General features: G+C 51.0%; 1 protein-coding gene across 10 annotated transcripts in view; it reads right to left on the bottom strand.

The window, feature by feature from the left end:
• FHAD1 (forkhead associated phosphopeptide binding domain 1) overlaps positions 1-12,269 on the bottom strand; it is a 117,476-nt gene that overhangs the window by 56,113 nt on the left and 49,094 nt on the right. For 9 of the 10 annotated variants that reach the window (XR_008292238.1, XR_008292229.1, XR_008292239.1 and 6 more), the window contains 5 exons: positions 9,380-9,469; positions 8,241-8,345; positions 4,490-4,597; positions 1,738-1,821; positions 831-983 (listed from right to left, as the gene is read on the bottom strand). Coding sequence is in view for 2 of the 10 variants with exons in the window: in XM_053207393.1 (XP_053063368.1) it covers positions 831-983; positions 1,738-1,821; positions 4,490-4,597; positions 8,241-8,345; positions 9,380-9,469 (540 nt within the window). In the remaining 8 variants the exon portion in view is untranslated. The remainder of the gene's footprint in view (positions 1-830; positions 984-1,737; positions 1,822-4,489; positions 4,598-8,240; positions 8,346-9,379; positions 9,470-12,269) is intronic. The other variant, XR_008292233.1, reaches the window with a different exon arrangement.

Below are 12,269 nucleotides of genomic sequence, written 5' to 3'. Positions count from 1 at the left end.
TGAAAGGGTGCTGACGAGCCCGCGTCTGCACAGACTCCCCAAATAGCAGCTGCTTATTTCCAGAGGAAGCAGACAGGGCTGTCTGCTCGATGGGCTCTGTGCCCGCGTGGGAGCCCTGGGGGTTCAGGCCGACTTCTGGTCCCAGTCTCCACCGGAGTCAAAAGCAAAAGGGGCAACAGACAGACAGACAGACAGACAACAAAGACCATCAGGCTTTCCATCGCTGGGCAGAAAAAGAAGCTGCAAATAAAGAGTAGGAACATTTCTTTGGTTTCTCTGGAAATACTAGGGGGCTATTTTTTCTTTCCTGCTGGGGTCGGGGACTACCCCAAGTCAGTACTAGGAGTGTGTCGGGCGTCTTTCCCTTGGCCACACCAAGTTCACCTGGGGCTCTTTGTTTTCTATTCCCAAACAAGTTTCTCCAACAAGAGAAAAGGACAAAAAGAAAAAAGAGCAGAGCATTTCTGCCCCACCTGCTCCAAAAGCGCTGGGTAATTTCCCACACAAGCAGCACAAGAATGAGGCGAAAAGAGGGGCGCCTGGGTGGCTCAAGTCGGTTAAGCGTCCGACTTCAGCTCAGGTCATGATCTCACGGCTTGTGGGTTTGAGCCCCGTGTCGGGCTCTGTGCTGACAGCTCAGAGCCTGGAGCCTGCTTTGGATTCTGTGTCTCTCTCTCTGTCCCTCCTCCACGCGCACACACACACACACACACACACACACACACACTCTCTAAATGAATAAATAAATAAATAAATAAATAAATAAATAAATATTAAAAAAAAAAAGAATGAGGTGAAAGAGACGTTTGTAAAGAGCAGAGGGGGGCCACCTGGCAGTTGTCTAAAGATGTCTTCAGCTTCTCAACGTTCTCTGTGATTTCCTCCCGTTTGGAGCTGTGGAGCTGAGTCTCCTTCTGCAGGGTCCATTTTTTCTGCTGAAGGTTGATGCTGTCCTCCGTGACCTGGGTAATCTTCTCTATTAACTGGTGAGAAAAAAGGAAAGAAAGGTTTACGGCACAGGGCGGCTCTGGGAAGGGAGCTGGGGGCGTTGGGTTGAAGCTCCCGGCTCGACAGGTGAGAAGGGAGGTCCTGACGTGTGCCTTGGGGATGGCTCCGGAGGAGAACATTGGCTCTGTCCCCAGGATGTGTTTCCCAGAATCAGAGATGACTTTTAAGAGCCAAGGATCTGTAACGCTGTCACAGGTCTGTTCTAGATACTTCTGCACTGTGGTGGTGATTCATAACACGGAGCCTGATGCTGTGGGCTCATTAATAGAAGGTCAGCGTCCGCAGCCGCTGTAGAGCAGGTCCTGGTGTGGTTTCTTATGTGTGTTGACACAGAGGGATGGAAAGAAAGTCGGGAAGGACGACGAGGCGGTCATTACAGCCAGAAGTCCGTCCCCACTGCCCTCTTTTCTCTTCGGAAGGAAGGCACGGTTTACGGAGAGGCCGCCCCCCCCCCCCCCGCTTTTTTTTAAGGTGCTAACGAAGGGTAAATGCGTGTGTCTGGTGACCAGAAATAGGCCTGAGTGGTTTAATTTGATTTTCAGAGAAACGTTTCAAGGGAGTTTAACTGGCTTTTACTTTAAAAGCCAGGAAATCCCATAAAATCAAAACAAATCTTTATGGTGTAGCAACAGCGTGAAAAATATGTGCCATCAACCAAAACCAGAAACATATGCTCCCCGTGTCTGGGGGCCCAGGTCCCAGGGAAGGAAGTGAAAACTCCAGACAAACCTGCTGATCGGTGACGGATCTGTCCAGGAACGGCTTCACCTGTCCGTAGGTGGCCTTGATGATTTGAGTTCTGAAATGCTCCAGCTGTAGCACAGAAAGGGAAGGCGACAAGAGTCGGCGGGGCCGCCCGGAGCCGGCAAGCCCGCGCATGGCACTTCCAGCGCCGGGGTCCGGGAGTCAGAAGGGTCCGCACGCCTTTAGTGGTCGCCACGGGTCACTGAAACGGTCACCTCTCGCCGGAAGGGGCGGGGCCCGCGGAAGAGAGCCGGACAGCAGGCTTTGATGACTGTTTGGGTCTGCCTGCCTAACCCAACCCACACGCGTGGTCAGCGCACAGGCTCGCGCCCTCGGAGGAGCCACTTGCTACCAATTACCCGGCGGGGAGTCTGGGGCCGGGAGGCTCTTCCATAATTGCTGAGCTGGCGCCAGGCTGTGAAATAAATATTGAGGCTGTCAGCCCGAGGAGATGGTGCAATCAGCTCGGGTGCCCGGGGAGAGAACAGTGTGCTCCCTTCTGCCATTCTGGGCCTTGGACCACGCGTGTCCTGGAGACTGTGCCTACGGTCTTCGTGTCCCCAGAGCCCGGTGCACTGCCTGACGGAGTAGGCCCTCAGTCCCCATTCACCGAACGCTTGAATGCAGAGACGTCGGCCAAACGCCGAGTCTTCTGCTTTGGTTCAGCCGGCTTTTATCGAGCGCCTCCTTGGCGCGGGCGTTTTCAGATCGCAGCTGACGAAATGGCACAATGAGATTAGATCGGGGCACACAGAATGGCGAGCTCGAGGTGTCCAGTTCCACGAGAAGAGGGGGCAGAGGCAGCCCGCCTTTCTCCGGGAATGTACCAACATGGCCCGGGGTTTTGGTTCGCTGGTAAAATACGGTCACTGCCTCTAAAACGGAGCCCTGAAGGGACCGTAGGTGCCACCGAATCAACTTAAAAGTCAAAGGGTCCCGGGGCGCCTGGGTGGCTCAGTCGGTTAAGCGTCCAGCTCTTGGTTTCAGCTCAGGTCATGATCTCATGCTTCGTGGGTTCAAGCCCCTGCGTTAGGCTCTTCGTGGAGAGAGCAGGGCCTGCTTGGGATTCTCTGTCTCCCTCTCTCTCTGCCCCTCCCTGCTCACTCTCTCAAAACTAAGTGAATAAACCACAACACAAAAGTCAAAGGGTCCTAATATGCACAAGTTTACTATGTACTGGGGAGTTCTGGGAACCCAGTAGTGGAACGGTGAGTCTTCTAGGGACACGCCGGCAATCACCCGGCCCAAAGCTGATGGGGGGCAGGGTGGTGGTCTCGAGGCACTCCAGGCCATCCTCCGGATCCACAGCCAAGGGGAGGGTCCTAACTAGCCCAGGAAGAGAGCACAGCTCGGGGGTGGAGGGGTAGGTCCTCCTGAACGATGGGCTCAGGCCTGGAGCTGGGGAGGGGCAGAGTCTCCGACAGAGAACAGGGCCATGGAAATAAGGGCGTGGGATGGGAAGGTGGCAGAGAGAGGGCTCACGCTCTGTCTTTTGAGTCTGGACCCGGAGGGCTCTCAATGTCTCTGAGGGTCCTCCGGGATGACTTCTCCCCAGAGCCACAACCCGGACCTTGGTGCCTGGGCAAGTGACAAAGATCATGCCTTCGGACCAGGTGTGCATTGGGGACTACCGAGTGCAGAAAAGGTGCACAAAGGAAGGCTCAGACCGGTGGGCTCTCTGCCCTCGCTGAGTGGTGGCACCTCGCGGGGATGGCACTGGAGAAGGGGGACATTTGTTGAAGGGGCTTTAAGATCTGCCCAATAGTCACCATTGTTACTAAACTTGTATGCGCCTCTGACAAAGCCCGGTCACGCTGCCCACTTAAGGCTCGGAAGGGCTTTGGGAGCTGGGCCACGTGGGACGGAGGCGTGGTTCTTAACTTTTTTGGGTGGTTCGCAGACCCTTCTGAGGATCCAACGAGCGACACGGTGAACCCTCTTTGCCAGAAAAACGATGGCGCCAACACATACACGCACAACTTGTTCTTGGGTTGCCTGGAGCCGTGCTTTGCCAGGAGAGAACCCCTTGAGAAGTCCAGGGTCGGGTGCCCTTGGAGGGCCATATTCTGGAGGGTCAGTGCCCCCATCCTGGCTTCCTGTTTGCTCTCCCTTAGCCTTCGGTGAAGTCTCGTCTGCATCTCCTGGCCCTCACATCTGTGTCACGCATAAGAGGAAGGGCCACTGGGCCACCTGGGGCCTGAGTATTACAGAAACGGCATCCCCAGACCAGCCCGTCAGCCTGCTCACCACCCTGCCCAGGGACTTCCTCATCTAGCGTGAGCTTTGACATTCTGGGGTGTTACTTTATTTCCTTAAGGACACCGACTCTGACATCTGCGGGGGGCCCAGAGGAAGAAAAATGATGTTAAATGTCAGGACAAAAAAAAAAAAAAAATGTGAGGAAGAAAGGATTAGAAACACCATGGGATCAAGAGGCTCAAACTCTTCCCAAGAGGGAACCGCATGGCGGGGTAATTGGGGCCAGCACGGAGCCGGGACGGGCTGCCTGGGCCTCAGACAATGGCGACATGTTCGTGTGGGCAGCTGCCCAGCAGGAAAAGCCTATTCGGGGTGCCCACGGGGGTGCAGGAGCCACACACAGTTTCTCCTCTGGGATAAGAGGGAGGATTCAACCAAGGCCGATGCCCTCCTCACTCGTCCCCACCAGCTGCTTGGGTGCAGAGGACCCAGGGGGAACGTGGGTGGGCCGCTGAAGGGGGCTCTGGAGCTCGCCTACCTGACCTACTGCCCTTTCCAAATTGACTTTAATGAGATTCTCTCTGTTCCCCATTTCTTGCAGCTGGAGCAATTTCCTTCTGGAATCTTCCTGAAGCTTCTCTTCAACCTGAAATGATGATGAAAGCATGTGCTCGCTGCTAATGGGATAACGCACTCCAGGGGAACTCCTCTAGCAGGTCTAATGGCCCTGTGGGGGGGGGGGGGAGTCCCGGGGGGGGCAGGGGCGGCTGCAGCCCAGGTGGTGGGGGTCACAGTCACACACAGGGTGGAGGCAGGCTCACAGGAGCCACCCCTCTCCAGGGGAAAGGGCCGAGCTCTGCACCCCGGGCTCAAATGCATCCTATCGCAGGCTCCAAACCTCTGCTGGGTCCCCAGCAAGTGCTGTGACCACCGCGACCAGTGTCCTCATCTGTCAAATGGGGATGATGATCCTAGTACGCCTCGTAGGGTTATTACGGGGATTCAAAATGTTTAGAGTAGCGCCAGTGCTGTTTGAGGGTCTATAAATGCACCAGCTGTTGCAACCTGTGAAAGTGGACAGGAACGTCCACCATGTGCCTTATCGGGCTTATTATCGTAACTGTTTGTCATTACTGCCTTCAGCACTCACCGGTGAACTTTAGGGACTTACTAAACAATGTCTTTTAAGAAGCACAGCCTGAAAAGAAGGAGTTTGCAGCGGGGAAACCTGCCCATCTATTCCCCCCTTGCTTGGATCATAGTCAAGGCGAGGGGAGCTTTCGGGTGCTCGATGCTGCCCTCTGCTGGCTTTTATGGGACCCTGCGGGTGCGCTGCTCGTTTTTGAACATTTTGGAAGCACCTGTCGGGCCCAGGGCCCCGGCACTACTGGGCCAGCCAGCAAACTCCCCTGAATAAACGTGAGGGTGCGGTACTGAAACAACTTCACGAGCTGTTTCTCGGTGGGGCTGAAGAGGGAAGCCACAGATGTGAAAGGCTCAGAAGAGCCCTGTAGAGCTTTGTTCTGAGCAGTGGGGTTCAGCAGAAGAGCCCGGAACAAGCAATGGGACTTCGGAAAAGCCATCCAGCCTCTCGGGGCCTTCGCTTCCTCCCCGTACATCCCCCCACACCTAAACACGCTCCGACTTCTATTTCAGCAGACTTTGTTATATGCTCTGAAAGCCCAGTGCAGCCCCAGAGGACCCTGCCCTCACCCGCGCTCCCCATCCGGTGGATGGCACCCCCGTTCCCCACCCCAACGCTCGGGGTCGTCCTCCGCCGCCTCCCTGCTCGATCTCCCAAGCCCAGCGATCTCCAAGCCCGTGCTTGGATCTCCTCTCCAGGCACTGAGGACCTCTGGGCCCCGAGAAGTGGCCTCCTCCCTCTCGTTTCTTTCCTTCCAGCACATTCTTCATGGTGCTGTGAGAGTGACCAAGCCACGGAGCAGATCGGTCTGGCAGAACTTTCTGCGGCGATGGAAACGCTCTGTGTCTGGAGCCAGACACACCTGGCCTCCCGTCCCGGCTCTGCCACCCGCTGACAGCGTGGCCGTGGGCTAGTCACCTTACCAGGAACTGGGAGCCCCGATCCCCAACTCTGTAAACTGGACAGGATAAACGCTTGAGAGGGACGAAATGTTTGGCACAATGCCTGGTACGTGAGGGGTTATGGCCATCGTGTCCATCGGTATCACCAACCACAATGCAATCACGCCAGTTCCCTGTTCACAAGCCTCCGGCAGCTCCCCGCCGCCTGTGTGGTATGGCACCTGAGGGCCGGACTGATGCAAAACACCCAGCCGAGGATTCAAGAAGCCCACAAGAACTCCAAGCGAGGTAAGTAAAAAGGAACCCACGCCCAAATAAATCATAATACAGCTGCTAAAAATCAAGGGAAAAGAAAAAGTTACAAGTGGCCAGAGAAGATAGATTACGTAAAGGCCCCGCGGTTACACATCTTTTTTATTGAGGTTTGTTTTTTTAAAAAATTGTTTTATATTTATTTATTTTTGAGAGACAGAGTGAGACCAAGTGAGAGTGGGGGGTGCAGAGAGAGAGAGAGGGAGACCCAGGATCGGAAGCAGGCTCCAGGTTCTGAGCGCTCAGCACAGAGCCCGACGCGGGGCTCGAACCCACGGACCTTGAGATCATGACCTGAGCCGAAGTCGGACGCTTAACTGACTGAGCCACCCAGGCGCCCCTAGGCTTCTAAATGACTTGTAAAGAGAAACAACATGATCCAAGAGACAATGAAATGATGATGGGCCTAATGCTATCTGTAAGGTGCTGAAGAATGCCATTGCTAAGTTGACAGTCAGTCAAAATGTGTTTTAAGAACGAAGGTTAAATATTCATTTCCAAAGATGTGCGTGTGTGTGGAAATCTGGGAGAGTTTGTCATCAGCACGGCCACGCCGAAGGAAAACACGGATGATGTTCTTCAAACAGGAGAACAATGATCCCAGATGGATGATCAGAGATGCAGAAAAGACAGCAGAAAACATAATGTGCGGGTATGAATACTGACTATGTAGAAATACTGATAAAGGTCTTCTGGGGTTTAAAACGTAGGGAATAGTTTAGAAATGGTAACAACAGCATACAAATCTGGAGGGGGCGAGTGAAGTTAGTGTTCTAAAGTCACTGCCTTATCAAGGAGAAGGGCACAATTATCAGCTAATGTTGGATCTTGGTTAAGTCAAAAACGCAGATTATAGTCGTTAGGCTGACCTTTCTAAGAATAGTTAAAGAGTGAAAAACTCAATTAATATTGGATTTTGGGAAGTCAAGGCTGAATGCTGTGGTCTTGCTATTGCTAAAAGAGTAGTAAAAGAAAAAAGATTTTCCAAGCTCATAGAGAGAAAAAGGGAACGACAGGAAACCACTAACTCAAAAAAGGGCAAGAAAGGAAGAAAAGGGAACATTGCCTAGATCGTACAGGTGGCCATGAGCAGGAACATAGATTGAAACCCCAGTGCACCAGCAACCACATCATATATAAACGGGCTAAAAGGCAAAGAGTGTCAAAGTGGATTTTATAAGGACGATATGCTACTTAGAAGAGATAGGTCTAAAACTTAAAGACTGACAGAGAAAGTAGGAACAAGATACGCTATGAAAATTCTAACCAAAAAAAGCCAGTGTAGCTTAGATTAATGACAAAGCAGACGTTAAGGGGAAAACACTACTAGAGTTAAGAGGGACATTTTATGATAAGCAAAGGGATTTTTTTCCACCGAGCAGTATTAAAATTCTAACTTTATACGAACCCAGTAACGTATCGCTTCTCGGCCTTTGGGCTAAGATCAAGTGAACCTGGTAACGTAACCTCAAGACACACAAAGCAAAAGCTGGCGATACTCAAAGCAGAACACACAAATCTGCAATCGTGAGATTTTTAAAAAATATACCCCTTCAATGACTGAGAGAACACGCGGCCAAGAAACAACCCAAAGACCATTTAAGTTTGAACGACATCATTGGCAAGCTTGGTTTAATGGATCGGTTCTCTTCTGGATAATTTTTACAAGAGTGGCAGTCAGTCTAGACTAGTGGTTACACGTGGGAGCACTGGAGTCAGACAGACCTGGGTTCAAGTTCTGAGTCGTACAGATATTTTACCTGTGTGAACTTGGGGAATGTCCTTTGCCTCTGCGAGCCTCAGTTTCTCAGCCCTGAAGTGGGGTTAATACCAGTATCGACCACACGGGGTCGTCGTGAGATTCATGGAGACGATGAGTGCAGAGAGCCTGGGCCCAGGGCAGTCACTGGGCCACCCCGTCCTTGTCTTACCTTTCTCTTTTCTCGCAGCGTTTTGGAGATCACGTTCTGTTCAGTAGAACTCTTCTTCAGCTCCTCCCTGAGCTTCCTCATTTCTTTCTCCATGTCTTGGATTTGCTGAAAGAGTTTCAACAACAGGAAGTAAGAGTTGCTGAATCTTCTGAATCTCTATGGCTCATTTCCTTGGGTTCATTAAGGCAGAAACCTAATCTGGTATGAGCTTAATTGCTTCCCTTGGGGGAAAATTCTACATCTGCGGGGCAAAGTAGATGTTTTTTTCAATTGATATATGGGAAATTGGGTATAGGAAAATGATTAGTTTCTTTTGAAAATCAGCATGGACCCTGCATTAAACAGTACAAGATGTCCATCAACTCATCAGAAACTCCTCTGAGAAACTCTTTTCGAAATCAATCTAAACAAGGGCTGCTTGGATGACACAATGGACACGGTCTGGAAGGACAGGACAAGGAAATTTTTCTTTTTTCCCCCTTGAGGCAGAAAATAGCAACGTTCCTAACACAGAGAAGAGCACGTCTCCCGGTGTCTAAGGCGCTGTATTTCCCAATGAATGGAAACATACATGCGAGAGGATTCGGCTGGCACACGGAATGAACGATTTCATTTTAGTACTCGTATTTTTGTTGTTATTTGTTTCCAAAGTCATCGTCTATAAAGCCAAATGATACCTCTTCTTTTTGCTTTGTTTTTATGAATTGGTGTAAAATTGTTATGTTCCAGTAAAAATACTTCAGGGAGAATTTCCTGTTAATGACAGTGCCCGTGCCTATGATAAACTGAGACGGTGGAACAGGAAGGTTTGGGCATCACAGAGCCAGGGGCAGGGGCCACAGAGTGTGTCCCCAGCCCAGCCCAGCCCAGCCCAGCTCCTGCCCGGCTCCAGGGCGAACATGGTGAGGTGGCCAGAACCCAAGCCCAGAGCATCCTGCCTCCCTATTTTCACCCATCTCTTCCTTGGGGCTGGAGGCAGCATTTCAAAGAATTAGGAGACGATGTTAAGAACCCATCATTGAAGTCCCGAGCTGGTGCTATCCAATGGGCCAAGGAACCCCTCCCCAACACCCCCAAAACCCTGAAGGTCAAAGTCTAGCCTTTCTGGGGACACCTAGGAGGGAGGAGGTTCAACTCACAATTTTGCAGAGTTTTAACTCTTTCCCTTGGGCTTCCTGGTGCTCCTTCTGAGAATCCTCCTTTCTTAGTTCTTCTTTCAGCATGTAGCACTACACAGAGAAAGGTCAACAGGCCGGGGGGTTGGCCGTGGGTCCAGAGTCCCCATATTTGCCCCTAAGAACAGTTCCTGTTGTTTAATCCAATCACATCCCCAAATTCCAAGGGAGGCGAGGCCATTTGTGTCGGATGGATGCATGGAGTTCCTAGTTCACCCTCTCACGAGTTCTGGGGAGAACACGTCCAAATTCTTCTTTTAAAAAAATTTTTAAAAATGTTTATTTATTTTTGAGAGGGAGAGAGAGAGTGAGCAAGCAGGGGTGGAGGAAGGGCAGAGAGGGGAGACAGAGAACCTGAAACAGGCTTCACACTGTCAGCGCAAAGCCTGACGTGGGGCTTGAACCCATGAACCATGAGATCATGACCCGAGCCGAAGTCAGATGCTCAACCGATTGAGCCACCTGGGTGCCCCTAAATTCTTCTTTTAAGAGTCAGCAATCTACACCACAGGGCAGACCCAGCTTTGCAGAGTCTGGGTACTAAGGGTGGAGGAATTGGGTGTGTTTTCCTCTGTGACCAGCCAAAAGTGGCTTTCAGGAATACACAGAAGAGCTTCGTAAGTGAACCTGGAAGGCTCTTAGAGCTTTCTGTGAGTCACATCTCAGAGACACATCTGCCCCGGCCGAGGAAGCGTAAAGGAAACAGCTTTTCTGGAGGGCAGCCTGGCAACACGCATTCAGAACATAAAGATATGGGGCGCCTGGGTGGTGCAGTCGGTTAAGCGTCCGACTTCAGCTCAGGTCGCAATCTCGCGGTCCGTGAGTTCGAGCCCCGCGTCGGGCTCTGGGCTGATGGCTCAGAGCCTGGAGCCTGTTTCTGATTCTGTGTCTCCCTCTCTCTCTGCCCCTCCCCCATTCATGCTCTGTCTCTCTGTGTCCCAAAAATAAATAAACGTTGAAAAAAAATTTTTTTAAAGATGTGCCTTCTTTTGACCCAGAAATTCCCACTTTAGTAGTATGTCTTAAGGATGATGATCAGAGAAATCAACAAATCTGTAGGTTCAAGGGTGTTCCTCACAGTATTGTTAGCAACAGAGGAAAAAAAAAAGGAGGAAAAAAAAAAAAAAAGAAACAACCCATGTTTGATAACTGGATCGTTTTATCACCTTGTGTACATCCAGGAAAATATTATGTAACTTTTAGGACCAGTGAGATATTTTGTAGCTTTTAGGACCCATGATAGGAGCTTTTATTTATTAACACGGGAAAACACTAAGTAGTTAAAATATAAAAAAAAAAAATTGCGTATAGTATAAAATTTTAAATATATATTTTTAATTTATAATAGATGGAAACAAGTCCGGAATTTAATATACATTCAAGTATCAATGTGGATTTCTAGAGGTAGCACTGTCTTTTCTAGCTCTTTAATTTTGCTTTTCAACCTCATCTACTTCTTTTCCTAAAATTAACATGCGTGACAAAGGGAAGGAGGAAAAGGAAAGACGGGTATCTGAGAGGCTCACGAGAGCCTCACCCTTGGGGGCGATGAGGAGGGGAAATGGGGAGAAAAAGAATCCAGATGTACTTCAGGAAGTTGGATAATCAAACAGGCGCTGTTGTCCCGTATCTCTTCCCCTTGGCAATCCGCATGCGCCCCCATAAAGCTGTGACCCCCTGTGTCCAGGGCATCAGTCTGCCTGGGAGAAATGACGGTGCAGGGCTCACCAGGCGGCTGGCCAGGCACAGAGGCAGAAGAGCACGACTGAAATCAGCATCCCACTTCTCAGAAAATGCCTCTGTTTTCCCCCGTTTCACAGATGTGGAAATGGAGACCCGTTCCGTTACCACAGAAGAAAGCTCAGGGATCGGATCCCAGTCTGTCCGGCCCCAAAGCTGACGCTCTGCCTTTTCTCAGTTCCAAACAGCGTTGTGCTAAGCACCAGATGTTACTCCTTGTGCCTTATCTTTGGAACTCCAAGATCTGTCTCCACCCCCGTAACCCTGATCAGACGACCACTGTGAATCTTTGCGCTGTCGCCTGAGATGACAGCTATTCGGTTTTTCCTCGACTCGGGGAAACAGACAAACCACACAAATACCGAGGAACCTTCCTGGGGGCGCCTGGGGGCTCAGTCAGTTGACCGTCTGACTCTCGATTTCCGCTCGGGTCCTGGTCTCATGGTTGTGAGCTCAAGCCCCGCACTGGGTTCCGCGCTGACAGTTCGGAGCCTGCTTGGGACTCTCTCTCTCTCTCTCTCTCCCTCTCTCTGCCCCTCCTCTGCTCATGCTCTCTCTCTCTTTCAAAACAAACAAACAAACAAATAAACACCTTATTCTACAGGATCAGGAGTCTAAAGTCAGGATTATGGGGTGCCTGGGTGGCTCAGTCGGTTAAGTGTCCAACTTCGGCTCAGGTCATAATCTCGCGGTTTGTGAGTTCCAGCCCCGCGTCAGGCTCTGTGCTGACTGCTCAGAGCCTGGAGCCTGTTTCAGATTCTGTGTCTCCCTCCTCTCTGACCCTCCCCCATTCATGCTCTGTCTCCCTCTGTCTCAAAAATAAATAAACGTTAAAAAAAAATAAAGTCAGGATTGAAGGACGCATTTGCAGAGTCAAAGTTACGTTTAAAAAGCTCCTTAACTTGCAGAGAAGCTGGCCCCTCGTGTGCCTTTCGTGTTTTGGGCCATCCGCCAGTCGGACTCCCTGTGCCTTCCCTATGCTCTTGGCCACCAGCCTCCTCTCGCGGTGGTGGGAGAGGAGAGAGTAGCATTCGAAGCTGGGGTCCAGGTTAAAGGGGATGAGTCATGGGACTCTGCTGGTTGCTTTTTGGGGGGCATCACTATGGTGATGGTG

This window comes from Acinonyx jubatus, chromosome C1, assembly GCF_027475565.1.
Source record: "Acinonyx jubatus isolate Ajub_Pintada_27869175 chromosome C1, VMU_Ajub_asm_v1.0, whole genome shotgun sequence".
NCBI lineage: Eukaryota > Metazoa > Chordata > Mammalia > Carnivora > Felidae > Acinonyx > Acinonyx jubatus.
Note: the sequence above shows the minus strand (reverse complement) of the source record. Positions and strands in the feature narration are given on the sequence as shown.